Source organism: Propithecus coquereli, unplaced genomic scaffold, assembly GCF_000956105.1.
Source record: "Propithecus coquereli isolate 6110/MARCELLA unplaced genomic scaffold, Pcoq_1.0 Scaffold409, whole genome shotgun sequence".
In the NCBI taxonomy this organism is placed as follows: domain Eukaryota; kingdom Metazoa; phylum Chordata; class Mammalia; order Primates; family Indriidae; genus Propithecus; species Propithecus coquereli.
In genome coordinates, this window is record NW_012149830.1 from 570,261 (window position 1) to 596,306 (window position 26,046).

Below are 26,046 nucleotides of genomic sequence, written 5' to 3' on the forward strand. Positions count from 1 at the left end.
GCGTATAAAGTCACACATCCCTATATTGCTTTTAATACTCACCTTGTGGATAGTCACTCTGTAGACATTAGTGTCATCCACAAACCAGATAATCTGGTTGGAGAAGAGCTCACCATAGTTCTGAGAGGACAGATAAGGCTCAGTGGGCTCAGATGAATAGAGTTGCAGCCCTTTGCGGATTCGTTCACGTAACACATACAAGGCAGGGTTTGCCTTCATGATCTTGGCCATGGCCTGCTGTATGAGAGGTTTGCTGCCTGGAAACCAGTTTCCATAGGCACTGTGAGGGTGGAGGGGTCAAGAAAAATTAAATCAGGCTGACAGTCCCAGGCACAAGGCAACTCTACAGCAGAAGAAAGACGGTTGGCCAGGTTGACAATAGTCCACTCATGTACATACAGGCTGAGAGAAAGAGTCAGTGACCCAGAGGAGAAAAGCGCCAAACTTCATCTCACCCAGGCAAACTAAAAAAGCATGACTACATTAAAGTATGGGGTTGATGGAAAATACATCCTTCTGAGCCCCAACTCACCTGTGCAAGTTATAGGCCAAGTCAATGGCTATGAGTACACCTGTGGGAGAGGGGTAGATACTCATGTTGTCTGTGGTATAGTCCAGGAACTTGGCCCGGGCGTAGCGCTCAATGTCATGGGAATCATAGTCCCCCCAGCGCAACTGGATGTCAATCCAATACTTCTGTGTGGTGGTGCTGTCCATCACATCCCTGAGGGTGGAGAGGGGGTCAGGCTTCCAGGAAGCCCTGCGCATTACTAATGTCCCCAGAACTACAAGACTTCCCAGTCATTCACCTAAGTCCCAAAACTACCCTCCCTCTGCTTGTTCCAGATCAACAAAACCCCCAGAGAATCAGCAGACCTGACTGAGGGCACTGATAGTCTCCAGGGGTAGCACTAGCATGGAGTTTGAAAGAAAAGCAGACAGGGACAATTCCTAAAGTAGTAATGCTAGAAAAACAGTAAAACTAAGGTTGTTCCTGGATGCCTAGGGCTAGGTCATAAGGCACTTACTTGGAGTCAGCCAGCAATGAGGGCCGGGAGACATTCCACTTATAGGAGGCAAAAAGCAGTATATCTGCACAAGAAGAGTTCATCTTATAGGATTTTCGGGGATGGATTGTCTCCTTTTGTACTGTCTCAATTTCTAGTGCATCCAGTTCCTGGTCAAACACCTGAAGGCAAAGGTGAAGACATGATTTTTATGGAAGCCCAGTTAGAATGAGGGTTTGTACAATTTAAGATGAGGCAACAGGAGTCTCATCCTCAGAGCTTCCAGAAGGCACTCCCCACATACAAAAGAGCAAGATGACCTCTTTTTGTGGTGTCCTCTCCTGTCAATTCTAGCCCACCTGACACAAGTCCATAACGATGCTCTCATGGATCTTCTGCCACAAGTGAGCTCGGAAGATCTGGATGAGAGAGATCTTCAGCGTGGGGATTTTGCCATGCATGAAGATACCCGTCAGGTCCAGCTGCACCTGGAAGCCTACGTATACCTGCCAGGAAAGAGAATCTGGCATTAAAGACCAAAAGACTTTGGTACTTGGGACATAATTAGGGGAGTAGAAACAGCTTGTTTTTAGTTTCCCATCTCCCACATCTACCAATCACACTCACATTGGCTCGATTGATGGTTGGGGACCACCAGAGGGTAAATCTACGATTGGGAATCTGGTTCAATCCCGATCGCTGAGCATTAGTTAGCTTCTTCCACTTCATAGACTCCTCAAAGCCACTGGCCTTCTCCCTGGGGAGAAGAAGAACCAGGTGGGGTGATGTCCTGCCACTCCCAGTACAATGCTGACTTCCTGGGAATGGTTGTCTGGGAAACACCATAGGAGACAAAGGTACACAACTTCAAAAAGTTGTGATAGGTCCTTGTGTAAGGAGAAGAGAATCCTCACCAGAAAAGCCCCTCCCAGGTAGGGAAGTAAGTGCCCTTGAAGAGCGTGTGTTCCAGAATGCCTTCCACGCCACCCAGGGCCTGGATCATGTCTGTTCGGTAGTTGTTCAGGTTCCAGAGCTTCCCATCATGCCGCTGGTGTGTCCACCAGAAGGGGTTCTGCTTCAAAACCTAGATGGCAAGCGAGGCAGGCACAGTCAAGCTTCTAGGTACCTACTGTCCCAGGTTTCCAGGGTGCTCCTGATTCAGGGAAAATCTCCCCACTATTCTCTCTCCACATACCTGGTACTGCTTAAAGTCAGTTCGGACACGCCAGCCCTTATCATAAGCCAATGTGTGCCGGTCCTTCTGGAAAAGGGTATTGATTCGAGGAATGCCCCGATCCCATGAATCTTCTAGATCTTCTAAAGTCAGCCGTCTACCAAAGAAACAAAGATTAAAGTCAAAACACTTTCTCATATGAAGAGCTTCGCATCCCTTCCTAGCCAAGGATAATTAAGGTCAGGAGTAGAACCTGCCTTCTCGCCTCAGAAAAATATGGCATGCTCCGTTCCCAAACCTTACACAGGACTCAAAGTTTACCACCTTCCCCTGTCCCAGGGTTAGTCTGCCCTCCTAGATGCCCACCTGTTCTGGGCAATGGCCTCCTGTCTCTTGAGTGCATACTCAGCCCAGACCCGTTGGGAATCGATGAATTCGCTCTCCCATGGCTGTATGTAGCGGTATAAGTTGGGAATCAGTTGGTCTTCTTCATGGCTCATTCCTGAACGAAAGTGTGTGATACCTACGTCTGTCTGCTTAGACCACCTATTTTGGGGCACAACCAAGATTAGAGAAAAAATAAAGCTTAAAAGTAAAGAAATACCCTCTTCCCTCTGGGTCTAAGCAACAAGGTCTAGCATGATTTTTATTTTATTTTTTATTTTTTTTTTGAGACAGAGTCTCACTCTCTTGCCTGGGCTAGAGTGCCATGGTGTCAGCCTAGCTCACAGCAACCTCAAACTCCTGGGCTCAAGCGATCCTCCTGCCTCAGCCTCCCGTGTAGCTGGGACTACAGGCACGTGCCACCATGCCCGGCTAATTTTTTCTATTTTTAGTAGAGAAGGGTCTTGCTCTTGCTCTTGCTCAGGCTGGTCTCGAACTCCTGAGCTCAAACAATTCACCCGCCTCGGCCTCCCAGAGTGCTAGGATTACAGGTGTGAGCCACCACGCCCGGCCAAGATCTAGCATGATTTTTGAACCAAGCCCTACCTGAGGTCAGACTGGGGAATGAGCACATGACCCATTGAGAGCATGCCGAGTCCACCCAACTCCTTAGGGGTGTAGAACACAACGGGGGGGAAGCGACTTGGCATTTTGGAGTTGAGTCCAATCTTGATACGTGTCTGGATCTTGTTCTCACACTTTACCAGCAGGTCCAAGAGTTCCTGGGTGTTCACTACAGCCTCCCGAAAGTATGTCATCAGGCCAATGAGAGCTGTATTCCACTTATTCACAATCTAAAGATAGTAGAAAAAAAGTAAATTATAGACGAACTGTAAGGGATGGGGACCATATAATCCAGTTAGTTATATCCCTAATACTCAAGAAAGATTTGAGCTCAACATCATTAGTCATTACAGAAATATAGAAATCAAAACCACAATGAGATACCACTTCACACTCACTAGGATGGACATAATTAAAGAGAGATGACAAGTGTTAACAAGGATGTGGAAAAAAATGGAATCCTCACATACTGATGATGGGAATGTAAAATTAAACACTTTGCCACTTTGGAAAACAGTCTAGCAGTTCCTCAAAAGGTGGAACACACAAAAAAAGATTGCACCCTAGGTACATACCCATGAAAAACAAAAACAACATTTATACACTCAAAAATGTATATATGTGTTAACAGCAGCATTATTTATAATAGCCAAAAAGTAAGAAAAAACCCAAATGTCCATCAATTTGTAAACGGATAAACAAAATGTGGTATTTTTCATACAATGAAATGTTACTAATCTGTGAAAAGAACTGAATTACTTTTGCCTTTGCTTTGTTGGTATAAGATAATTTAAAAAGGACTGGCTAGGCGTGGTGGTTCATGCCCATAATCCTAGCCCTCTAGGAGACCAAGGCAGGAAGACTGCTTTAGCCCAGGAGTTTGAGACCAGCCTGAGCAACAGTGAGACCCCATCTCTACAAAAAATGGAAAAAGCAGCTGGGTGCAGTGGTGAGCACCTATAGTCCCAGTTACTCAAGAGACTGAACCAGGAGAACCCTTCGAGCCTAGGCAGGAGTTTGTGGTTGCAGTAAGTTATGATGACAGCACTGCACTGTAGCCCCGGTGACAGCAAGAGATTCTGTCTCAAAAAAAAAAAAAGGACTGAAGTATGATACACGCTACGATATGGACAAACCTTAAACACACTGTGCTAAGTGAAAAAGAAGCCAGACAAAAAAGGCCACACATTGTCCACAACAGGCAAATGCATACAGATAGAAAGTAGTTGCCAGGGACTGGGCAAGGGGGAAGAATGAGGAATGAGAGACTGCTAATGGGAATTTCTTTTGGGGGTGATGAAAATGTTCTAGAATTAAGATAGTGGTGATGGTTGCACAATTTATGGATATACTGAAAACCAATCAATCACACATTTAAAAGTATGGATTTTATGGTATGTGAACTCCACCTCAATTAAAAAAAAAATGAGGCCGGGCGTGGTGGCTCACGCCTGTAATCCTAGCACTCTGGGAGGCCGAGGCGGGCGGGTTGTTTGAGCTCAGGAGTTCGAAACCAGCCTGAGCAAGACGAGACCCCGTCTCTACCAAAAATAGAAAGAAATTAATTGGACAGCTAAAAATATATAGAAAAAAATTAGCCGGGCATGGTGGCTCATGTCTGTAGTCCCAGCTACTTGGGAGGCTGAGGCAGGAGGATTGCTTGAGCCCAGGAGTTTGAGGTTGCTGTGAGCTAGGATGACACCACGGCACTCACTCTAGCCTGGGCAACAAAGTGAGACTCTGTCTAAAAAAAAAAAAAAAAAATGAAACACTGAAACACTGTTTCATCTCTTGCTGTCACCGGGGCTACAATGCAGTGCTGTCATCATAACTTACTGCAACCACAAACTCCTGCCTAGGCTCAAAGGGTTCTCCTGGCTCAGTCTCTTGAGTAACTGGGACTATAGGTGCTCACCACTGTGAGCCATTCAGTGCAACAGAAACACTGTTAAAGTAAGATCAGATACAGTGAGTAACCTCAGGGGGTGCAGAGGAAAAAAAAAAAGAAAGGATGGAAAAAAAAAAAATCATCAAAAATAGGGGAAATAAAACTAATGATGGCTGGTTAGGGTGGCTCACACCTATAATCCCAGCACCATGGGAGGCTGAGCCAGGAAGATCACTTGAGGCTAGGAGTTTGAGACCAGCCTGGGCAATAGTGAGACCCTGTCTCTACAAAAAACAAAAAAATTAGCCAGGCATAGTGGTGTGCACCTGTAGTCCTAGCTACTTGGGAGGCTAAGGTGGGAGCACTTGAGCCCAGGAGTTCAAGGCTGCAGTTAGCTAAGATCGTACCACTGTAGTCCAGTCTAGGTGACAGAGTGAGACGCTGTCTCAAAAAAAACAAAAAAAAACCAAAAAAAACAAAACACACCACCAAGGCCACAGAAATTGCCCTCCTAGTATAATTAACTAGAAAACTAAATGAGATATTTAAAACAATGTTTTTAGACAACTGACAACAGGCAGCACATACTATGACTCTTGAGAAAAGAAAAACAGATGAAGTGAAACCTACAACTGTCCCAGTTTACTGCCTAGTGGCAGTTTCCAAGCAGCAGCACATACATGAGAAGGTAATGGAAACAGAGCCCAAATAGTGAACTGAAAAGACAGAGACCTGAGTTCGGGGGTCCAAGGTAGCTAGAATTTGTGGGGTACAAGTAATGGAGAGAAGGACTGTGCACAGAAACAGAGCTCTGGAGATCCATGAAGGGATTCCCCTCATGTTTTTTGGCTGAGTACCAATCTGTAACACAGTAAAACTCCATGAGGCCAGAGAAAGAATCACTGGAAAACAGTAGGCTGAACAAGTCCCACAGCTCATAACAAGGCCAGGAACAGTTTGTATGTTCCCACCAGCCAGAGTAGAGACTCCTTGTAATATATGAGAATGAAGTAGATTCCAGAAAGCTAACAACTCAGTAGTGGAGGTAAACTGGCCCCAGAAAAAAGGCTGCACTAGATCTGCCACAACCAAGCTTAAAAGCAAACCTCAAAAGGATCAAACTAATAGTTACTTAACTACACACCAGTACAGAGCCCAACATTCCTTAAGAAATTTAACAAAATCCAGCAATCAACAATATAAAATTCACAATTTTCAGCATCTAATAAAAAATTACTGTGTATACAAAGTAGGAATAAATTACCCATAAATAAAAGAAAAATAACAGAAACAGACCCAGAAACAACACAGATGATGAAATTAGAAAGCAAGGACCTTAAAACAGCTACTAAAAATTGTAGAGTTATGTTTCAGTATATAAAGAAAAACATGAACATAATGAGGTAAGAAGCAGATGTTTAAAAGACCCGAATAGTAGATCTTCTAGAGATAAAAATTACACTATCTAGGCCAGGCATGGTGGCTCATGCCTGTAATCCCAGCACTTTGGGAGGCTGAGGCAGGAGGATTGCTTGAGGCCAAGAGTTCAAGACCAGCTGGGACGACTCAGTGAGACACCATATCAACAAAAAAATTAAAAAATTAGCCAGGCATGGTAGTGAGCACCCATAATCCCACCTACTCAGGAGGCTGAAGCAGGAGGATCACTTGAGCTCAAGAGTTAGAGACTGCAGTGAGCTGTGATCACATCACTTCACTGCCGAAGAAAATAACGGGTCTAGGCCAGACATGGTGGCTCACAGCTATAATCCTAAGACTCTGGGATGCCAAGGCAGAAGGATCACTTGAACTCAGCAGTTCGAGACCAGCCTGAGCAAGAGACCTTGTCTCTACCACAAATAGAAAAATTTAGCCGGGAGTGGTAGTGCACACCTATAGTTCCAGCTGCTCAGGAGGCTGAGGCAGGAGAATCACTTGAGCCCAGCAGTTAGAGGCCGCGATGATTGTGATGACGCCACTGCACACTACCCAGGGCGACAGTGAGACTCTGTCTCAAAAAGAGGGGAGCGAAGGGGAGAGGAGGGAGAGAACTGGTCCACATTAATAAAAATGAAGGCAAAATAAAGACTTTTCAGACAGACAAAAAGCAGATTGTATTCATTGCCGGAAGACCTTTACTACAAGAAATGCTAATGGAAATTTTTCAGGCAGAGGGACAGCATACCAGATGGAAATTTGTATCTACACAAAGTAATGGAGAATACTAAAAATAGTAAGTATGTGGGTAAAACGTAAAAAATTTTTTTCTCATTTTGCTATTTCTATAAAAAGATAAAGGCTGTTTAAAACAAAAATAGTAATGAAGTATTGTGGCATTCATAATACATGTACAATTAAAACACATGACAAAAATACAAGGAGTAGGAGGAGAGTGGAAGTATATTATTGTAAGGTTCTTGTACTATATGTGAAGTAATTAGTAGTAGACTAATAGTCATAGTAGACCATGGTAAGTTACAGATATATGCTGTAAACCCTACACCAAACAAAATAAAAACAAAACAAAGATGTGTAGCCAGTAAGTGAAGAGTGGGGATAAATTAAAATCATGAAACGACTAAATCCAGAAGGCAGGAAAAAAGAAAAGCAGAAAGAATAAAAAACAAAAAACAAGGTGGTAGATTTAAACTCAACTATATACTTGCTTTTTTTTTTGGAGATAGGGTCTCTTGCTTTCTCATCAACCCTGGAGTGCAGTGGCATCATCGTAGTTTAATTCACTATCCAACTAGGGCTCACGTGACCCTCCTGCCTTAGCTGCCCAAGTAGCTGGGACTACAGGCGCATGCTGCCATGCCCAGCTAATTTTTTATTTTTTGCTATTGCCCAGGCTGGTCTCAAAATCCTGGCCTCAAGTGATCCTCCCACTTTGGCCTCCCAGAGTGCTAGGATTACAGGTATGAGCCACTGCACCCAGCCTGTATTAACCCTAATTGGAGTATTTAGATCATTTGTAAGGCAAAGACTGTCAAGTTGGATTTAAAGAAAAAGCAAGATTCGACTATATGTTGTCTACAAGAAATAAACTTTAATTATGAACACATAGGTTAAAAGTAAAAAGCTGGAAAAAGATGCCCATGCAAACACAAAACAAAGTTGGAGTGGCACTACTGATATAAGACGAAGGAGATTTCAGAACAGGCAATATTATCACGAATAAAAAGAGACACTTGATAATGACAGAGAAGTCAACTCATTCACAAGGCATAATAATCCTAAGTACATTATGTACCTAATAAAAAAATTTCGAAATATATGAAGGAAAAAATGATAGACTTAAAGGAAAAAAATAAATTCAGTTGTAGCTGGAGATTTCTAATACTCCCTCCAAAGTAACTGATAGAAGTTGACCAAAAAACATTAAGAACATAGAAGAGTTGAACAATGCAATCAATCCACTGGACATGATATTTACAAAACACTCTACCCAATAATCATAGAATACAGATTCAAGTACTCATGAGACAGTTACCAAAATAGACCATATATAATAGGCTATAAAACAAGTCTCAAAATATTTTAAAAAACTAAGATCATACAGAATATGTTCCCTTAACCATAATGGAATCAAACTCGAAACTAATAATGCAAACCTCCAAATATTTAAAAATTAAATGGCATACTTCTAAATTACCTATGGGTAAAATATGAACTCATAAGGGAAATCAGAAAATATTTTTAACTGAATGAAAATGAAAACAACAAATTAAAATTTAAGGAACACAGCTAAAGCAGTGCTTAGAGGAAAATTTACAGCACTGAATAGTTCTATTAGGAAAAAAAGCAAGGTCCAAAATTGATCATCTAACCATTTACCTTAACAAACTAGAAAACTAGAGCAAATTAAACTCAAAGTAAATAAAGGGAAGGAATAAATGCAACAAAAAAAGAGAAAAAGGTAAAATTAATGAAGACAAAGCTGGTTCTCTGACAAAATTTAAAAAGATAGCAAACCACAAAATACCAACTGATAAAGTCTTTCCAGATTATGTCTGCTGGACAATTATTGACGTGAAAGAGCATATTGGCTGGAGTTACAGAATTTGCCTTAAGCTAACAGTATTCAGACAAGCAGGAGACAGGACTGCAGAGTCAGGTTAACAGCTCAAACCAGGCCGGGCGTGGTGGCTCACGCCTGTAATCCTGGCACTCTGGGAGGTTGAGGCAGGTGGATCGCTCAAGGTCAGGAGTTCAAGAACAGCCTGAGCAAGAGTGAGACCCCGTCTCTACTAAAAATAGAAAGAAATTAGCTGGACAACTAAAATATATAGAAAAAATTAGCTGGGCATGGTGGCGCATGCCTGTAATCCCAGCTACTTGGGAGGCTGAGGCAGAAGGATCGCTTGAGCCTGAGTTTGAGGTTGCTGTGAGCTAGGCTGACGCCACAGCACTCTAGCCCAGGCAACAGAGCAAGACTCTGTCTCAAAAAAAAAAAAAAAAGACAAAACAGCTCAAACCAAATCACAAAAGCTAGACTGAGCACCTAGCATGGTCACAGGATGAAACAACCAAGGCAAAAGACCTATAGATAGAAAGGCAGGCCATGGTCACAGTGGGCTAGATGTGGAGGTAAGTGCAAACTGACTTAAGTTGGACAACTCCCACTAGGGTTAGTAAATTCTGATTGCACTTGGTTCTTGGAATTGCGGATTTATATCACAGAACACTCTAGTTCTGCTGCAGTTACCGGTGTTTTATACCTGGGGGGAGGGATTATGAATTCCCAAGGAGTCCAATATTCCTTTAAAAATAGTGGAACTTCCTGGGGATCAGAGAGGAAAGAAGGAAAACAATACTTATTTATTAAGGTCTGCATGTACTAGGCACCACGGTAAGAACCTTATATATAGGCCGGGCACGGTGGCTCATACCAGTAATCCTAGCACTCTAGGAAGTTGAGGCAGGAGGATTGCTTTAGGTCAGGAGTTTGAGACCAGCCTGAGCAAGAGCGAGACCCCCCGTCTCTACACAAAACAGAAAAATTAGCCGGGTGTGGTGGCACATGCCTGTAGTCCCAGCTGCTCAGAAGGCTGGGACAGGAGGATTACTTGAGCCCAGGAGTTTGAGGTTGCTGTGAGCTATGAAGACGCCACTGCACTCTACCCAGGGCAACAGAATGTCTCACCAAAAAAAAAAAAAAAAAAAAGAACCTTTTATATACATATACATATGTATAAAATGCCTTTACATCTTCATAAAAGAAATAAATTACAGAATTTGCCCATCACATAGCTTTTAACTGGCAGATTAATAGAGTTGTGTAGACGTACGAACAACTTGGAAGGGAATGTGCAAACAAACTGTTAGGATGATGGAACTCTGTTTTCTTGATTTCATTAGTATATAATTTCTTTTTACTGTAAATGATAAAATGGTAGAAAAATTAACGGGAACTTTTACTGTATTCTTTTGAACTATGGTACATGATGTAATAAATTTTTCCATTTAACAATAAGTGTAAAAGTCAAAACGAAACAAAAAGAAGAGCAGAAAAATACTTCTATTGCCATGAAAGATGTTTTCTCAAGGTCTTTCCCTCTTGGCTTTAGACTTCAAGAATTGTTCACATGCTTAAAGGCACAGAGAGACTCTGCTGTTTGCAGGAATGCAGCCTTAGGGTCCCTCATGAAGTAAAGCGAAGTAGGCTGTATCTTATAAGCCAGATTACCTAACGAGGTGCACCACTTTGATTTTTCTTCTGTGATTCCTGGCCCTTGATGAAATCTTGTTTAAATGTTCCAGTCTTATTTTGCAGCTACTACTGGGACTAAAGAGAAGGGTTCTGTCTCCATGCTTGGGCTAGTGTATTGCACATACCTCAGGCAAGAGTGGTGGCAGCACCTAAGGTGGTGGTGGCAGCAGCAATGACTATAAGAAGGTCCAAGGAAAAGGAAAACTACAGGAGACAAGAATCTTACTGGAGATTTTTCTTCTATTATCAACCGCAGAAGACCAAGATATGTCACTACAGGAACTGCTTTACACTATCTGCTCATAATCTTTGATCCTTCTCTTCTTCTTTTTTAAGAGACAAGGTCTCACACTGTACCCCAGGCTAGAGTGCAGTGGTGTGATCACAGCCAACTGCAACCTCGAACTCCTGGGCTCAAGTGATCCTCCTCCCTCAGCCTCCTGAGTAGCTGGGACTATAGGAACACGCCATCACATCTGGCTAATTTTTTAAACTTTTTTTTTGTAGAGACAGGGTCTCACTATGTTACCCAGGCTGGCCTCCAACTCCTGGTCTCAAGCGATTCTTCTACCTCAGCCTCCCAAAATGCTAGGATTACAGGTGTGAGCCACTGTACCTGGCCTTGATCGTTTTAATTAATAAGGGAAAACATTTATTGAGCAATTTATCAAGTAATATGGCTTACTAAATGTATTGTTTCATTTAGTTCTCACAAAATCCCTCTGAGCTAGGTAGTATCAGTATCCCTATTTTATAACTGAAGGAACTAAGGCCCAGGTTAGGCAATTTGCCCAAGGTCCCAACCAGTAATATGACAGAGCTACAGTCTGAACCCAATTTGACTCCAGAATCTGTGCTTCTAACCACTATGGTCAACTGCTCCCCTAACCTCTCAGACACTCCTCCATTACCCAGGCTCTTACCTCACATCCAGTTCTTTGATCCCTACACATTTTTTTCCAAGGTCACTGGCCTCTTCTGGTCTCCTCCTTTTCTCCCCTCTCCCATCATTCAGGATCCCAAAGTGGTCCAGCACCCTTAATTCCCTTGCATCCAATCCCTTAGACTCCACAACAGCTAACAAAACCCCATTCCTAAATCACTGCTTTCTCCATTCCTGTCACTGCGTAGCTAGGTGATTATGGGAAGAACGAATGCTCACTTGTCTTCACTTTCTCAAAACCCATCTGGGCCGTCTGCACACCTGCCAATCAATCCCTCTCAGTTTCTTCAACAATAATCATACCCCCACCACTGTCCTCAGGTCCACTATGTACACCTCTTACCCTTCACTCCAGCCCAACCAAAGCTGAAAAGTTAAAGATTCTGCTATAATTTCCTGCTAATCACATCCATACTCACACCTATCCAGACTTCCTTCCTACTAGGTTCAGAGGTTGTTTTCCTCTGTTTGCCCTTTACTCTATCCCTAGTGAACTCCTCTGCAACTATGCTCATCAATTATCACATATTTCTGTTGTACTTTAAACTGTTACTGACTCCTTAATTTAAACATACTCGTCGCTCCCATTCAGAAATACCTGCCTTGACTTACAGTTCCCTCTAGATGGCATCTAATACCCTTCCTCCTTACTCTAACTCTGGCAGACAGACTGTCCTTGCTGTCTCTAGTCACTCCCCAGTAAAGCCTCACCCACTGCCATCTGGCTTCCATCCCCACTATTTCTGTAACAGCTCTTGCTAAGGTCACCAATGACGTCCTGACTGCCAAATCCAATGGATACTTTTCAGTCCTTATCTAACTGAAATGCTCTTAGGCAACTGACACTGTTAAGTACCCATCCCAATTCTGAACACTTGTTCCTGACAGCCTTGGATCCCAGGACCAGCACTCTCCTGGCAAGCTCTGGCCACACTGCTTCTTGGTGTTCCCCATGGCTCCAGTTTTGTTCCTCTGTTCTTCTCACTCTACATTCTCTCTGTGTGATCTTACTCACTCTTAAGCTTTCAACCTTTATGCTGACAAGCCTCCTAAATCTACATCTTCAACCCAGATCTCTTCTCCAAGCTTCACATTGCTAGCTGGACATCCTAGGAACCTCTAAGTTACCCATGACTGCTCTTTCTCATTGCATTTCTTTCCCTGGAGCTTCAAACTCATACTGTTTTTCACCAAATCTAAGAAATCATCAATTTAAGAGGCACCACTAAGGAGGCAGGGGGGAATATATATGTGTGTATATGTGATATATGTACATAAATATGTATTTCTGAATTGGAGAAATATGATATAAATAAATGCCTGTGGGATTCCTCCATCTCAATGTTCTTAGGAAACTTAAACTTTATACATCCCAAACTGACTTCGTTTACCTTCCCTGTTAAACCTTCTCTTGTTCCTATAATCTTCCAGTTGGTGGCACCAACATCTACCTTGTCATTCATGCCAAAATCTGAACATCTTTTTTAACTTTTCTTTTCTGGACATCCCACCATAACAAAGTTCTGCTGAGTATACCTGCTAACTACTTAACTTATTCCCGTCATCTTACCTTTACTTTCACTGCTCTCATCATTTTTATCTGGACTTCTGCAGTGGTCCCCAAATCTGGTCCCCTATCCTGCCTGTCCTTTTAACTCCATCTTCCCCACAGCTGCAAGAGCAAATTATCTAACACAGAAATCTGACAAAATCATTCCATGCTTAAAACCCTTACATCTGCAGTGCCCAACCCCTGGGGACTGGGGCTTGTTAAGGACCAGGCTGCAGAGCTCCCTACCTCTGTCCATGGAAAAATTGTCTTCCATGAAACCAGACCTTCAACAAGGCTTGCAATGCCCTCCATGATAAAGCTCTTGTCTATTTATCCAGCCCCACGGCCTAACATTCCCAGCTCCATAATTTATTCCAATAAACTTTGAATTAATTCTTCTTTTTTATTTTTTTATTTTATTTTATTTTTTTTTGAGACAGAGTCTCACTGTGTTGCCTGGGCTAGAGCGAGCACCGTGGCGTCAGCCTAGCTCACAGCAACCTCAAACTCCTGGGCTCAAGAGATCCTTCTACCTCAGCCTCCCGAGTAGCTGGGACTACAGGCATGCGCCACCATGCCCGGCTAATTTTTTCTATGTATTTTTAGTTGTCCAATTAATTTCTTTCTATTTTTAGTAGAGACGGGGTCTCGCTCTTGCTCAGGCTGGTTTTGAACTCCTGAGCTCAAACAATCTGTCCGCCTCGGCCTCCCAGAGTGCTAGGATTACAGGTGTGAGCCACCGCGCCCGGCCTTCCTTTTTATTTTTTAAAGAGACAGGTCTCGCTCTGTGGCTCAAGCAGGACTGTAGTGGTGCAATCGTAGCTCACTGTAGCCTAGAACTCCTGGACTCAAGGGATCTTCCAAACCTCAGTCTTCCAAGTAGCTGGGACTACCTACAGGTACAAGCCAACACACCCAGCTATTTTTCCTATTTTTTATAGTGATGGGGTCTCACTACATTGTCGAGGCTGGTCTCAAAAAACCTTCAATGTTTTATAGTTTCATATATACCGTGCTAGTTACATCTCTACCTCTCTGGCTAAAGGAATGCCCTCCCTCACCCCCCTCATCACATCACATGCTACTTCTTTCAGGAAGCCTTTCTTCTTCCTCTCCTAGACTAGGCTGGAAGAGAGTCATTAACTCTAGTGTTCTCAGATTCCCAAATACCTGGTCTCCCATCCTATCTTTTCAACTCCACTCAACTGAGATTCCCTAATCCAAAAATCCAAAATTCAAACCTTTTTGAATGCCAACATGATGCTCAAAGGAAATGCTTACTGGAGCATTTCTGATTTCGGATTAGGGATGCTGACCCTGTAAGTATAAAGGAAATATTCCAAAATCCAAAAATATGTGAAAACTGAAACACAATTCTGGTCTCAAGCTTATTTTGGATAAGGGATACTCAACCTGTAATACAAGCTCTATAAACACCACATCCTGTAACAGTTCTCTGTGTATCTACCTCTCCAACTAGATAGAGTCTCTGCCCTCTGAGCTCACTATCTTATATCTGATGTGTGCATAATGCCTGGAACACAGTAGATATCAACAAAGGCTAACATGAGTTACAGAATTTCTGTTGTCTAATCCTTGAGGGGGGAACCAACCTAAAAAAGACAAACTTTTCCCTGGTGCTACACTCCAAAAAACCGTGTAACAAGGGATTTTAGATTTTAGGTAAGGAATATTAAGATAAAAGAATATATATGTGGAAGTTTTACTAAAAAACATAAAATGTTCTATATCTGCATATACTGCATATTTAAAGAGATATAAAGGTGAAAACAAAAGAAAAATGTTAGAGCTAACAGTTATTCTAAGGGAAATCAGGGTAATTTTTCAAACCTTGCAAAAACTTAACACATAGTTAAAGATACTTTTTTTCCCTTTTCCCTTTTTAAGAGAGACAGGGTTTCACTCTGTCACCCAGGCTGGAGTGCAGTGGTGTGATCATAGCTGACTACCTCAAATGCCAGGGGCTGAAGAGATCCTACTACCTCAGTCTCCTGAGTAGCTGGGACTACAGGCATGTGCCACGAGGCCTGGATAATTTTTTTTATTTTTTGTAGAGACAAGGTCTTGCTATGTTGCCTAGGCTGGTCTCAAACTCCTGCCTCAAGTGATGCTGCCACCTTGGCCTCCCAAAGTGCTGGGGGTATAGGCGTGAACAACTGCGCCCAGACAAAAATGATATTTTTTTTGTTCAAATTAATGAATCCACCTTCTACTCTTGCCTTAATTTAGAGTCATCACAACTCCACAGAGGCAGCTATAGAATTCCTACAGGGAATTCTCAGAAAACAATTGTGAATTGACCTGACACTCTAAGCTGCCATCCCATAGAGTATGGAAATCGGTACACTAAGCAAAGTTGGGAAGGAGAGCAAACCAGCAGTTGAAAAAGAACATGAGACGAGCAAAGGGCACAAGTGAAGCTGGGGCTCAGTGCCTTATATACCTTGGTGAAGGTGGTGGAGCCTGAGGCCATCAGAATTTGACGCACGCGGTTATGAAAGCGCTGCATTGACTCATCATCCACACGCAGGAAACACTGAGCTGTCCGCTCCTTAGTAACCTAAACCACAAGGTCAAGGTTAACTTGTCTCAGGAATCACGGCAGAATTAAGGGCCAACTCTTGACTACCACACTAAGCCCTCCCCACCAAACAAGGCTCAGTGGACAATGAAAAAGTATGCCTGTGTTCCTCACCCCCATTTGCCCTGGAGGAACAGTAGTGGGAATGTTATTACTTCTAGCCCTCTTCCTAGGCCGTACCTCATTCTGTAGATTCCAGACTCCATCCTTATGGGTGAACTCCTCATAGCTGGTGCGGCATTTAGGCAGGATACGGCACTCAAAGCCACACATGTTGAACAGCAGGTTAGGGTTGTCCTTACTGTATACTGACACAAAGCTGTTCTCCCACTGAACTGTAGTCACTGACCGAGGCAGACGGTTTTTGATGTCCCAGAACACTGCCCGACCCCTGTCCACAAAGAACATATGGCCACATCAGTTTCCTGAAAAAAAAACATCCCTTCAAAGGCTAGACAGATGATATCCCAACAAGGCTACACTCCTCCCAACCAGGACACAACCTCATAAATATCCTCTAATTGCTCTCTGGGTCCGTCAGGCTAAAGTCTTTCCAGCTCCCAGAGCCCCAACTTAGACTCACAAATTGACATCATGCTTCATGAGGCGCATGCGGGCGTCTCGGGGCCAGCATTTCTTATTATTATAGCCAACGATGTTTTCATTGTTAGGGTCAGGGTGTTCTGTCAGGTAACGCTGGATCAGGTCCCGAGCCTCATCCGCTGTGAACCTATACCAGGCAAGGTACATTACTAAGGCCAAAGCACTGGGATCCCATGGGTCCTCCAGCTACACAGATGGAGACCACACCCCACCCCAAACTTCATTCTATTTTAAAACCCCAACCCAGCAGGTAGTCCACTAAGGTAATAAAGCAGCTTTCAGAGGCAGGGCATATGCCTCAATGCCCTGCAATGGTAAGAATCCAGGGAAGGCTCACCTGAAAAAAATATGGATTCTATCAATGTATCTGCAGAAGAGACGGATGGGGTGGGCAGCCTCAGTGGCTATGTCCTGGAAACTGAGAAAGTCATTTGGCATTTGAGGAGGCCCAGCCATCTCACTGGCCCGGTGCAATCCCAACACAAGCAAATCCATCACCAGGCCATAATACTGTACGATGAACGAGGCAAACTGCAGGCCTCTGATGATCCCGTATGAGTTCGTATGGTTCATGTCCTACAAAGAAAGAACTACAACTCAACAACCAATGGCCATCGACCAGGCTTCTCCAGGGTCCTTTTGTTCTCCCCTCAAAAAATCCTGACACAGTGGACCAGAAACCTCCCCCCACAAAATCCCTTGCTACCACACCACAAGACACACCTTATAGTTGATGACGACATTGTTCTTGGCTGTCATGTAGTCAGCTATGTTGTGGTCCACGATGAGTCGCAGCAGCCTGTTAAGCAGGGTCAAGTCGATCTTTTCATACATCTTCTCAAAGCGTGATTCCAGCATGACGTTGCATTCGCCCTCGCTCGTCTCCCACACGTCCTGCAGGTTATTGATGCCTAAAGAGTAGCAAGACGTCCAGCAGGTTAGAAATTTCCTTTTGGGACTAGTACCCACAGTCACTGTCATCACATTCCATGACCCAATCCCACTACCACTCCATTCTTTCATGTGGATTGCTACAAGTGTCACTTTTGCTCGTCAACACTATTTCCTTATTATCATACATCAAGAAAGTAAACCAATCATGCTGCCCAGATGAGAATTTTGATGTAGAACTCAATTCTTCCCCCCCTTCCGCAGTGGGTGATTCCAAGAAAGTTTTACCTTGGCACCACTTGTAAACAAGCAGTGGAGGTGGTTCTGTGTCAGCAGGTTTGATCCAGGGTGGGAAAAGACGGCGCTTGTCAGCTTCATACCACAGGTACTGGTCCAGGTAGGCATCAGTTATCTTCTCCAGTGGCTCCACATCATACACTGGCACCAGGTGGCTATACAGATCCATGAACTCAATGCCCACCTGTGGGACAAGGAGGCTGGCTCACACCAATCCACCAGTCACCTGAGGGAATCTGCTATCTTAGGTGCCAAGACTGAATAGCACAGCCAAAAAGGAAACCTGGGGAGGCATCTTACTCACTTCCTTAAAGGCTCTCTGTGTGAGGAGGTGACGCTTTATGCGGGACAATGCCTCATGGGGGTTGTCATAGGCCTGCTCAATCAGACCCAGCTCCTCTCTCTGAGATTGGTTTAACCGCGACTTCACGCTGACAAAGCAACAGGAAAGATGAATGGGAAAACCAAAAGGAAGCCAAAGCCAGAAAGGACTGAGGCTAAATCTTCTTTCTTTGGACTATGATGCCACTCCTTCCCCATCACCTTCCCAGCAGGAACCTATCTTGCTCCTCACCTATAAGCTTCCTTCAGCCGCTCCAAGGCCAAGATGAGCAACTTGGTGTCATGCTTGTAGGAGAGTGGGGGGAATGGGATAGGCGAGAATCTACGGCTTTCCAACCAATGCACAGTGGTGGTATACACTGCCACTGCTTCCTCTGCTGTGATGTAAGGCCCATCCTGCAATGTGGACATTAAATTAGCCTCTCACTAACCTCTCCAGGACAAGACATGGTCCCAACTCTGCAGCAACCCCTCCTGGCCACTCCCCACCCCGAGTCCAGCCTACGCTGCCCAACCTTTAAGTAGTTGTGCTGCCGCTCCTGTTCTGCCTTGAGATAGAGTCGAGTGAGGCGGCCCAGGTTCTTTTTGCAAACAGTCTTGTCCACAGTGGCCCCACGGCGGATCCGTTCTCGGTTGTAGTGGGCAGTGTTAGTCCACCAGTCAGCCTTGGCCTTCACATATCGAAGGATCATATTTTCTATGGGTGTTGGCAGCCCAGGGACCTGAAAGTGCAAAAGGCACAATCAAGCTGGGCAGTGATGTGCACCTGTAGTCCCACCTATTTGGAGATGGAGGCAGGAGCATCTCGAGTCCAAGAGTTTGAGGCCAGCCTGGGCGACACAGCAAGACCCCATTTCTTATAAAAAAAAAAAAAAAGTAGAGAAAAAAGAAAGTAATGGGAACCAGTCCCTAGGGAGTCCAGAAGTAGTAATCCTAACCCAAGAAAGAGGGATATTACTGTCTCTTTGGTGTTGGGAAGACACCCACCTTCCAGGGAATGTTAGCCTTCCAGCAGCGCCAAGCTTCACTTAGGTGCTGCAGGATTGTCCGGGCCTTGTTCTGTTTGATCCCCTCAGGCATCATGTCCAGAATGTCATGCATCACAGCTGCCCGAAGCTCAAGGTCAAAATGTGACTCCACTCGCTGCTTTGTTACTGTCTTTGCCACACCCTTCGAGTGTCGGCCTAGAAATGAAGTGGCCCTTGGTTATTAAAAGCAAGATTCCTGGGTTTTTAGTAAGAGTCTCTACCTTCATGCCCCTCGCTAACCATGGTTACAGTGAAATCATTAAGTATTAACAAAGCATTCATGTGCCTAGCACGTGCAAAAAGACAAGCTACCTCAAATATTCACAACTATGCTTCTAAGCAATTCCCACTCCTGTAAATGCATGACTGCCTCAACACCTCAGAGAGAAGCCCAAGAAATAGAATCTCACGTCAGACTCATTTGAGAACGGGACCTAGAGGCAACGTAGCAGAAAAGGGTTCCCATACAAGGGCAGGGGATGGAGCAAAAACACGTAATCTACCCCAGAAACAATAACAGAAGTTTGACAGAGAAAACCACTTACCTTCAAACTGCCGGGCCAAGAGGTTGCCCAGCCATCGCTCCAGCAAAGGAGTAATGCCACGCATGAAAAACAGCCAGACCCGCCAGCCAGCAGCCCAGAAGCCACAGCCAGGGCCCTTCCCTACAGGCCCCTAGGACGCCAAGCAGAAGTTAAGAACACAAGTTAGCAATTCATTTAGACAAGAATACAAAGCTGAGCAGAGGTAGGGCAAGAGGAACATATGTATGGCAGTGGAGGGGAAAAAGGAAAAACTCTGGGATCCTTACATCTAAAACAAGGGGGTAAATGAGAAATTTCAAGGCAAAAACCAGGAAGTGAGATTCCCTATGTGGACTTAAAGGTAGATTTTGGGGGAAGTGTTGAGATTCACAAGGTGAGAGCAATAATAACACACCCACAGCCTCTCCAAATAGGTCCTGGAAAGAGCCCTGATTAGATGTAAAAATAAAAATCTGAGAAAGTCAGTCAGTGAGGACAAGGTCTCACCGTGTTGAATCGGTAATAGATGAGATGCTTCAGGTCCTTGCACATGCGAATCTGTCGCATCAGCTTGTATTTGTATCGATACATGCCAGTCAGCTGCCCCACATGGGCAAATATATACTGCAATCCATCTGCCAGCTGCAACACAATTGCCCCATCAGACCTGGAGCTTGAGCCAGCTCTTTGTGTCAGCACAGGCTTCATCCCGCCTCCCCACTTGAGCAGGGGTCGGGACTACCTCGCCTCACCTGGAAGGCATCCACATTGCCCAATCGATACTGCACATGACTATCCACAACCAGCTTAGTCAAACGCAGAACTTCCCGACACAGATGGAAAGCATTCCCAAAACGAGATTTCTTTCTTTCCTGGAGAAGATACAAAGAAAAAAAAGAACATGAAAAGGGCCCAACTAGATGTATGCCTTGATCAAGGGCCAGAGCAAAACTATCTGTCTATCCCTAAAGCCAAGGAGACCCCTAAGGTCCAATGCAGGCACCTTGGTGGTAAGTGTCTTGACAGGCTTGAGGTTGAAGTTGTAGTCCAGGTGCAAGTAATTGAGGTTTTTACGGTGAATGAGAAGGTTAAGCATGTTGTAGCCCTGGCGGCAAACCTGTAGCCCCACCTCTACCCAGTCTAGCTTCGTGGACTGGAAGAATTTGGTGGCTTTGAAGGAGCGGAACAGATACCTGGGGTGGGAATAAGAAGGAGAATAAGAGTTAGCCTACTAATAATCTCCAGAACAGAAGTCTAAGCAGGGACCCTCGGGAACCTTACCTCTTCTTTTGGGCCTTAGGGGGCCGATGCTTCAGGGCATTCAGAACATAGTACTTAAGCAGCTTCTGGTAGGAGACCCTCACTTTCACAGGCTGCCCAGCTGGACAATGCTCCCGATACCTGAGAAAACAAGCCCACCAGAACCTGGCCATCTCTTCTTTCAGCCACTCTGGTACACGCTGCATGCCCACCTAGTCAGAGTCATTTCTCCTATATATCCACTATCATTCCCCCCAGGTACAAGCCTTACCAATTTTTAACAAGCGGTATGTCCAGAGCCCGACGGGTGCGACCAGAGCGTAGGTTGAAGGGTCGTGGAGCCCAGAGCAGGGCAATGCCATTGGCTGTATTGTCTGTATAGAGGGGTGTGTCCTTCAGGAAGGGCTCCACAAACTCTGGGAGCTCAAATTCCTCATCGTCATCTGGCAATGGTTCCTGGCTCTGAAAGAGGAAGCCCCCTCAAGACTTCAGCTCCTGCTGAACTAAGCATAGACTTGAGACAAAAAGAAAATTCTCTAGGGCCAAGCAAAGTGGCTACATTGGCCATGGAAACTGGGCTGCCCAACAAGAGAAGCCCTAAAGGGCCAGGGCAAAGGGGACCAAGGGAGCATAGAACAAGCCAAGCCCAACCAGGAAAGCAAGCATCACTCCTCACACCTCAACTGGCTCATCACCAAAAGCCTCCCCAAGGAGCCCCAATACCACAGAAGGTAAACACTGCAATCATCTCTTGCCCAAGTTCCAAAAATTGAGCTTGGGGAAGGAGATCTCGTCATGTTAAGGACACAAGGGAATATAGATAACACTGAGAACATCATGCTAAGTGTACGAAGCCAGTTGGAAAAGACTGCAGTGTATGTTTCCATTTATATAAAATGTCCAGAATAAGTAAATTATAGAGACAGAAGGCAAATAAGTAGTTGCCTAGGGAAGCTGAGGGGAAAAGAAAAATGATTGCTGAGGGCTTCTTTTTGGGGTAATGAAAATGTTCTAAAATTACCACTGGTGATAGCTGCATAACTCTGAGAATACATTAAAAACAACTGAATTATACACTTTATTTATCTTTAAAGAGACAGGGTCTCACTCTGTCAACCGGACTGGAGAGAAATGGCACGGTCATAGCTCATTCTAACCTTGAACTCCTGGGCTCAGACAATCCGCCCACCTCAGCCTCCCTCTCAAACTCCTGGCCTCAAGCGATCCTCCTGCCTCAACCTCCCAAAGTGCTTGGATTATAGGTATGAGCCACTGTGCCCAGCCTGAATTGTATACTCTAAATAGGTGACTTGTATGGTATGTTAACTATTTCAATATATTAAAAAAAAAACCACAGGGCCAGGTATGGTGGTTCATGTCTGTAATCCTCGCACTTTGTGAGTCCAAGGTAGCAGTATCACTTGAGGCCAGGAGTTCAAGGTTAAAGAAAGCTATGATTAGACCACTGCACTCCAACCTGGGTGACACCCCATCTCTGGAAAAAAAAAAAAAAAACACAACAGAGATAGACCTATATAAACTATATTGAGCACCCAAGAGGAATAATGATAAAACCCAGGTGGATAATCACAGAAACAAAAATTATATCAACCTGTTTTAAGCCAAATGCTCAACTCTCAAACTAGCTTGTAGCTCAAGAGGAACATTTAACGGAATGGAAAATGTCTCCCCCTAGCTAAGTTCTTATCTAGTAACACTTCAGTCAACCTCAGGAAATTTCTCTTGGAAAAGCTGAGGTCAAGTGCCCCTTCCTCTCACCTTGACTGAGTGCCTATGGGAGATTGGGTTGATCAAAGGATCAAAGTAGAAAGCTGGCAAATCAGGATCCTCAGTTTTGATGAATACAACATTAGGAGTATGGTACCTAAAATGAAAGGAACAGTCAGTTTAAGTTTTCCTGCCCTGGCCCATCCTAAATTACAGCCTTCTCCGTTCCAGCTCTCTCACCAGGTAAGGTGGACATGGTGTGGAAGATTGTTGTACAAGTAGGGAAAAGCAATCTTGTATTCAGTACGGATAGGCTGCCGGATAATGATCTTGTTAATATCATTGAATTCATTCCAGTCTTCATCCCTAGGGTACAAAATCAAGGATAAGCAGACGAATTTGGAAGTTACACCAGGATTTTAAGGATAAAAACTAGATTTTACTCAACCCAAAGTGCCTAAAATCTCTACTTTCTCCAACTTACTGTAGATTGATGTCTCGAACAAGAGGTTCAAATTTGGGACCTCCAGGAATGGCCATATTGAGTGCCTTGGAGGTAAAGAAGGCCTTCAAATCAAACAGATAGAAGTAATTATCATCCACCAAGTCTGTCAGGAGCTGATTGGCCAGGCGGTATAGAGTGGACATCATGGGCAGGGTGAACTGCCAGCGCTGGTAAGTGGAGCCATTCACATATCTAAGAAAAAAAAAGAGGGGCCCACGTCAAATAGCATACCACCTATTGCTCTCCCAGGACTCCTGGGTTTCCTAAAACTTTCACAGGAGTGATAACTCCACCCATCACTCACTTTCTGCTGTCCCTCAATGGCTGGTGGTCATAGAACCAGTCCAACACAGGGGCATCCTCCTCAGGGTCCAGTTCTAGCTGAATAGCTTCCAGTGGCTCAACATCTAGGATGTTGTCAGCATAGTCCAAGGGTGGCTCCTCATCATCAAAAGGAGGGAAGCGCATCCTCTTAAAATGCCTCCTGTCTCTTTTTTCTCGACGCATCATGATCCACATTGATCTGGAAGGCAAGAATGTCACACAATGGTTTCAACCCACTGTCCCCCAACCACAACCACCACACACCATATTCTAGCTTTTCTCACCCCCACTGGGAGATGTAGACAGGCTCAATGACCCAGGGAATCTCATTGACGAAGGAAATGGCTCCAGTGATGTGGTACAGCACAGGTACATCCCGAATCTGTTCCCAAGGCATAGGCATGTTCTCCAGAAGTTTGAGGACTGCATGGGGCATGTACTTCAGGGCACTGCCACATTCAGAAGAGAGAAGTATATTAGAAATGATAACGTGTTCTGCTACCTGTGCCATGCAGAGAAGCCACATGGTTGTCACAGTACTATATTCCACATAAAATTCTACCATATAGTCTAAATTCCCAAATTTAGCACACAGGCACTCCATAACCAGAAATCCTGCCTCCCCCTCTTCGAATTCACCTTGTGCCACTCTTCCTCTTCAATTTCACAGTCCCACAATACTGGGTTTCAACCCCTCTAAATCAACAGCTGTACCTCCGAAGACAACTTTTACACTGTCTCACATTCTATTCCTTCTGCAGCTTCGCATAAACAATAAAATACTCACCCTACTATGTTGTAATCACTTGTCTCTCGTCTATCATGCCACTAGACTGTACATTCCTACCAGGTAGAGATCATTACTGCCTGCTCACTGTTACAGCCCTAGCACATTTCTCAAAAATATATACTTGAAATAAATCCATGGCTGCATTAGACCAGTTCATTAACTGGCTAACATTTTTGTGTCCAAATGGAATAGGGATTTTGCTAAGACATTTACACCTGGAGATACCCAGGTTAGGGCCACAGGAAAACAAGAGTACAGACACCTCTGGAGTTAAATACCCCAATTTCAGAATACTGGTCACTGAGGAGTGACAGGGTGCCAGAGTGCATAAAGTGTCCCACCCTGGGTTTCAACCCATTCAACGATAGGACTACCTTATAATAGCATCAATAGGACAAATTAAAGCACCAGTCCCAAATTAGGAAGAGAAATTAGGGCAATGGGAAGATGTAGAAATTATCACAGAATCCTAATGGTTTTCTTCTTTTTCATAACCACCAAGAAGGGCTGTCAAAGCAGAGTCCTATTCCAAAACAACAGAGCATCTACAGAGGACTGCAACCTATGGGACAAGAAGGGAAAAGGGCCACACTCCAAATGAAACGATTTCAGGATGTTCCTTACCCCAAGTAGACCCTTTTGTCATGGCGGAACTTCCTGTTGGTCATGTCTCCATGGTCTCGAATGATCTTCCTGACATGTTCTGGGGGCATGTCTTCCTTCTGAGCATCCACAAACCCAAACTTTCTCTTTTCTGCATAGCGCTTGGCCTGCAATTGCTGCCATTTTCGAGCTACGAAAACACCTCTGTTTAAAGGACCGCACACTCTAACTTAACCTAATTATCGCAATCCCTTACTGTACGGTAAGCTTCTGTCAGGGTGTGAGGGAAGAGCAGGCATCGGCAGGGAGGAGCACTCCTCGCCAATTTTCTTGCCATTTTACTCTACATTTTCCTTCACCACATTTACGCTACCTAATATTTTTATTACACATCTTCAAGGTTTTTTGTTGTCTACTTCCTTCATTATAATTTAAACCCTATGAGGGCAAGAGTTTTGTCTCCATTATTGAGCCCCCACTGGATAAGCTCCTTTGTAACAGGCGCTTAAAATGACTTGATTAAATTAAAAAAATTAAACGGGGCTAACAAGAGAGCTGACATCTAATGACCTGACAAAAGAGGGGGGAAAGTTTAAACCCGCTTGCGCGCACGCGCACACGAGCTCCGCCTCCGGGCCCGCGCGCGTGCCACTCCCACACTCCTTCCTCACCTTTCTCCTGCAGTTTCTCCTCCGACATGTAGTCTGGTAGCGGGGCTAGAGGGCCGGGCACAGGATTGCCCGGCCCTCGGTAAGGAAAGACTCCGGCCATACCCGGAGAATCTGCGAAGAGGCGGGAGAGAAAAATTAACAAGGTCCAGGCCCACAGGAGGCAAAGCAACGCCTCCGGAGACCCCCGTCCTGCAGTCCTGCCTCATTAAGAGTACATTCAGCCCGGCTCGGCCCGGCCGGGCCAAACTCTTGCAGCCACTCAGGCCGTCCAGACCATGCCTCCCCTAGCCCGGCCTAGAAATTCCACCACGCACCCTACAGCCCCTCACACAGACCGCCGCTTTCCTCTGCAGCGCAATGGCGGCCAGTCTGCGTCCGCTGCGCGTTACCAACGCCAGGAAGTACGCAACCCGGGTTCAGCAGTTGATCCAATAGGCCCCGATGTGCTCAGATGGATTGGCGAGCTCACCAATTAGAGTTGCATACCGCGCCGGAGGAGGCGGGTCCATAGGCGGAAAGGATTTGAACGCGAAGGGGTGTGCTCGGGTGCTCAAGCCCCGCCTCCCGCGTTTCTGAGGCAATCTCTGGGCCCA

The 26,046-nt window shown here is 44.7% G+C and overlaps 1 protein-coding gene across 1 annotated transcript in view; it reads right to left on the reverse strand.

The window, feature by feature from the left end:
* Positions 1-25,559, reverse strand: part of PRPF8 (pre-mRNA processing factor 8) — a 32,888-nt gene extending 7,329 nt beyond the window's left edge. Inside the window, exons 1-32 of the mRNA XM_012653025.1 lie at positions 25,454-25,559; positions 24,804-24,972; positions 23,674-23,838; positions 23,370-23,588; positions 23,045-23,257; positions 22,801-22,926; positions 22,612-22,717; positions 21,104-21,294; positions 20,854-20,973; positions 20,576-20,765; positions 20,325-20,444; positions 20,080-20,214; positions 19,594-19,723; positions 19,008-19,204; positions 18,536-18,742; positions 18,253-18,416; positions 17,983-18,109; positions 17,670-17,862; positions 17,214-17,401; positions 16,828-17,066; positions 16,471-16,617; positions 16,068-16,278; positions 15,750-15,866; positions 3,172-3,419; positions 2,548-2,727; positions 2,203-2,338; positions 1,922-2,091; positions 1,635-1,764; positions 1,367-1,513; positions 1,029-1,189; positions 533-724; positions 43-280 (exon numbers count right to left, since the gene is read on the reverse strand). Of these exons, the coding sequence (XP_012508479.1) occupies positions 43-280; positions 533-724; positions 1,029-1,189; positions 1,367-1,513; positions 1,635-1,764; positions 1,922-2,091; positions 2,203-2,338; positions 2,548-2,727; positions 3,172-3,419; positions 15,750-15,866; positions 16,068-16,278; positions 16,471-16,617; positions 16,828-17,066; positions 17,214-17,401; positions 17,670-17,862; positions 17,983-18,109; positions 18,253-18,416; positions 18,536-18,742; positions 19,008-19,204; positions 19,594-19,723; positions 20,080-20,214; positions 20,325-20,444; positions 20,576-20,765; positions 20,854-20,973; positions 21,104-21,294; positions 22,612-22,717; positions 22,801-22,926; positions 23,045-23,257; positions 23,370-23,588; positions 23,674-23,838; positions 24,804-24,972; positions 25,454-25,553 (5,376 nt within the window). The 5' untranslated portion in view covers positions 25,554-25,559. The remainder of the gene's footprint in view (positions 1-42; positions 281-532; positions 725-1,028; positions 1,190-1,366; positions 1,514-1,634; positions 1,765-1,921; positions 2,092-2,202; positions 2,339-2,547; positions 2,728-3,171; positions 3,420-15,749; positions 15,867-16,067; positions 16,279-16,470; positions 16,618-16,827; positions 17,067-17,213; positions 17,402-17,669; positions 17,863-17,982; positions 18,110-18,252; positions 18,417-18,535; positions 18,743-19,007; positions 19,205-19,593; positions 19,724-20,079; positions 20,215-20,324; positions 20,445-20,575; positions 20,766-20,853; positions 20,974-21,103; positions 21,295-22,611; positions 22,718-22,800; positions 22,927-23,044; positions 23,258-23,369; positions 23,589-23,673; positions 23,839-24,803; positions 24,973-25,453) is intronic.
* Between the last annotated feature and the right edge of the window lie 487 nt (positions 25,560-26,046).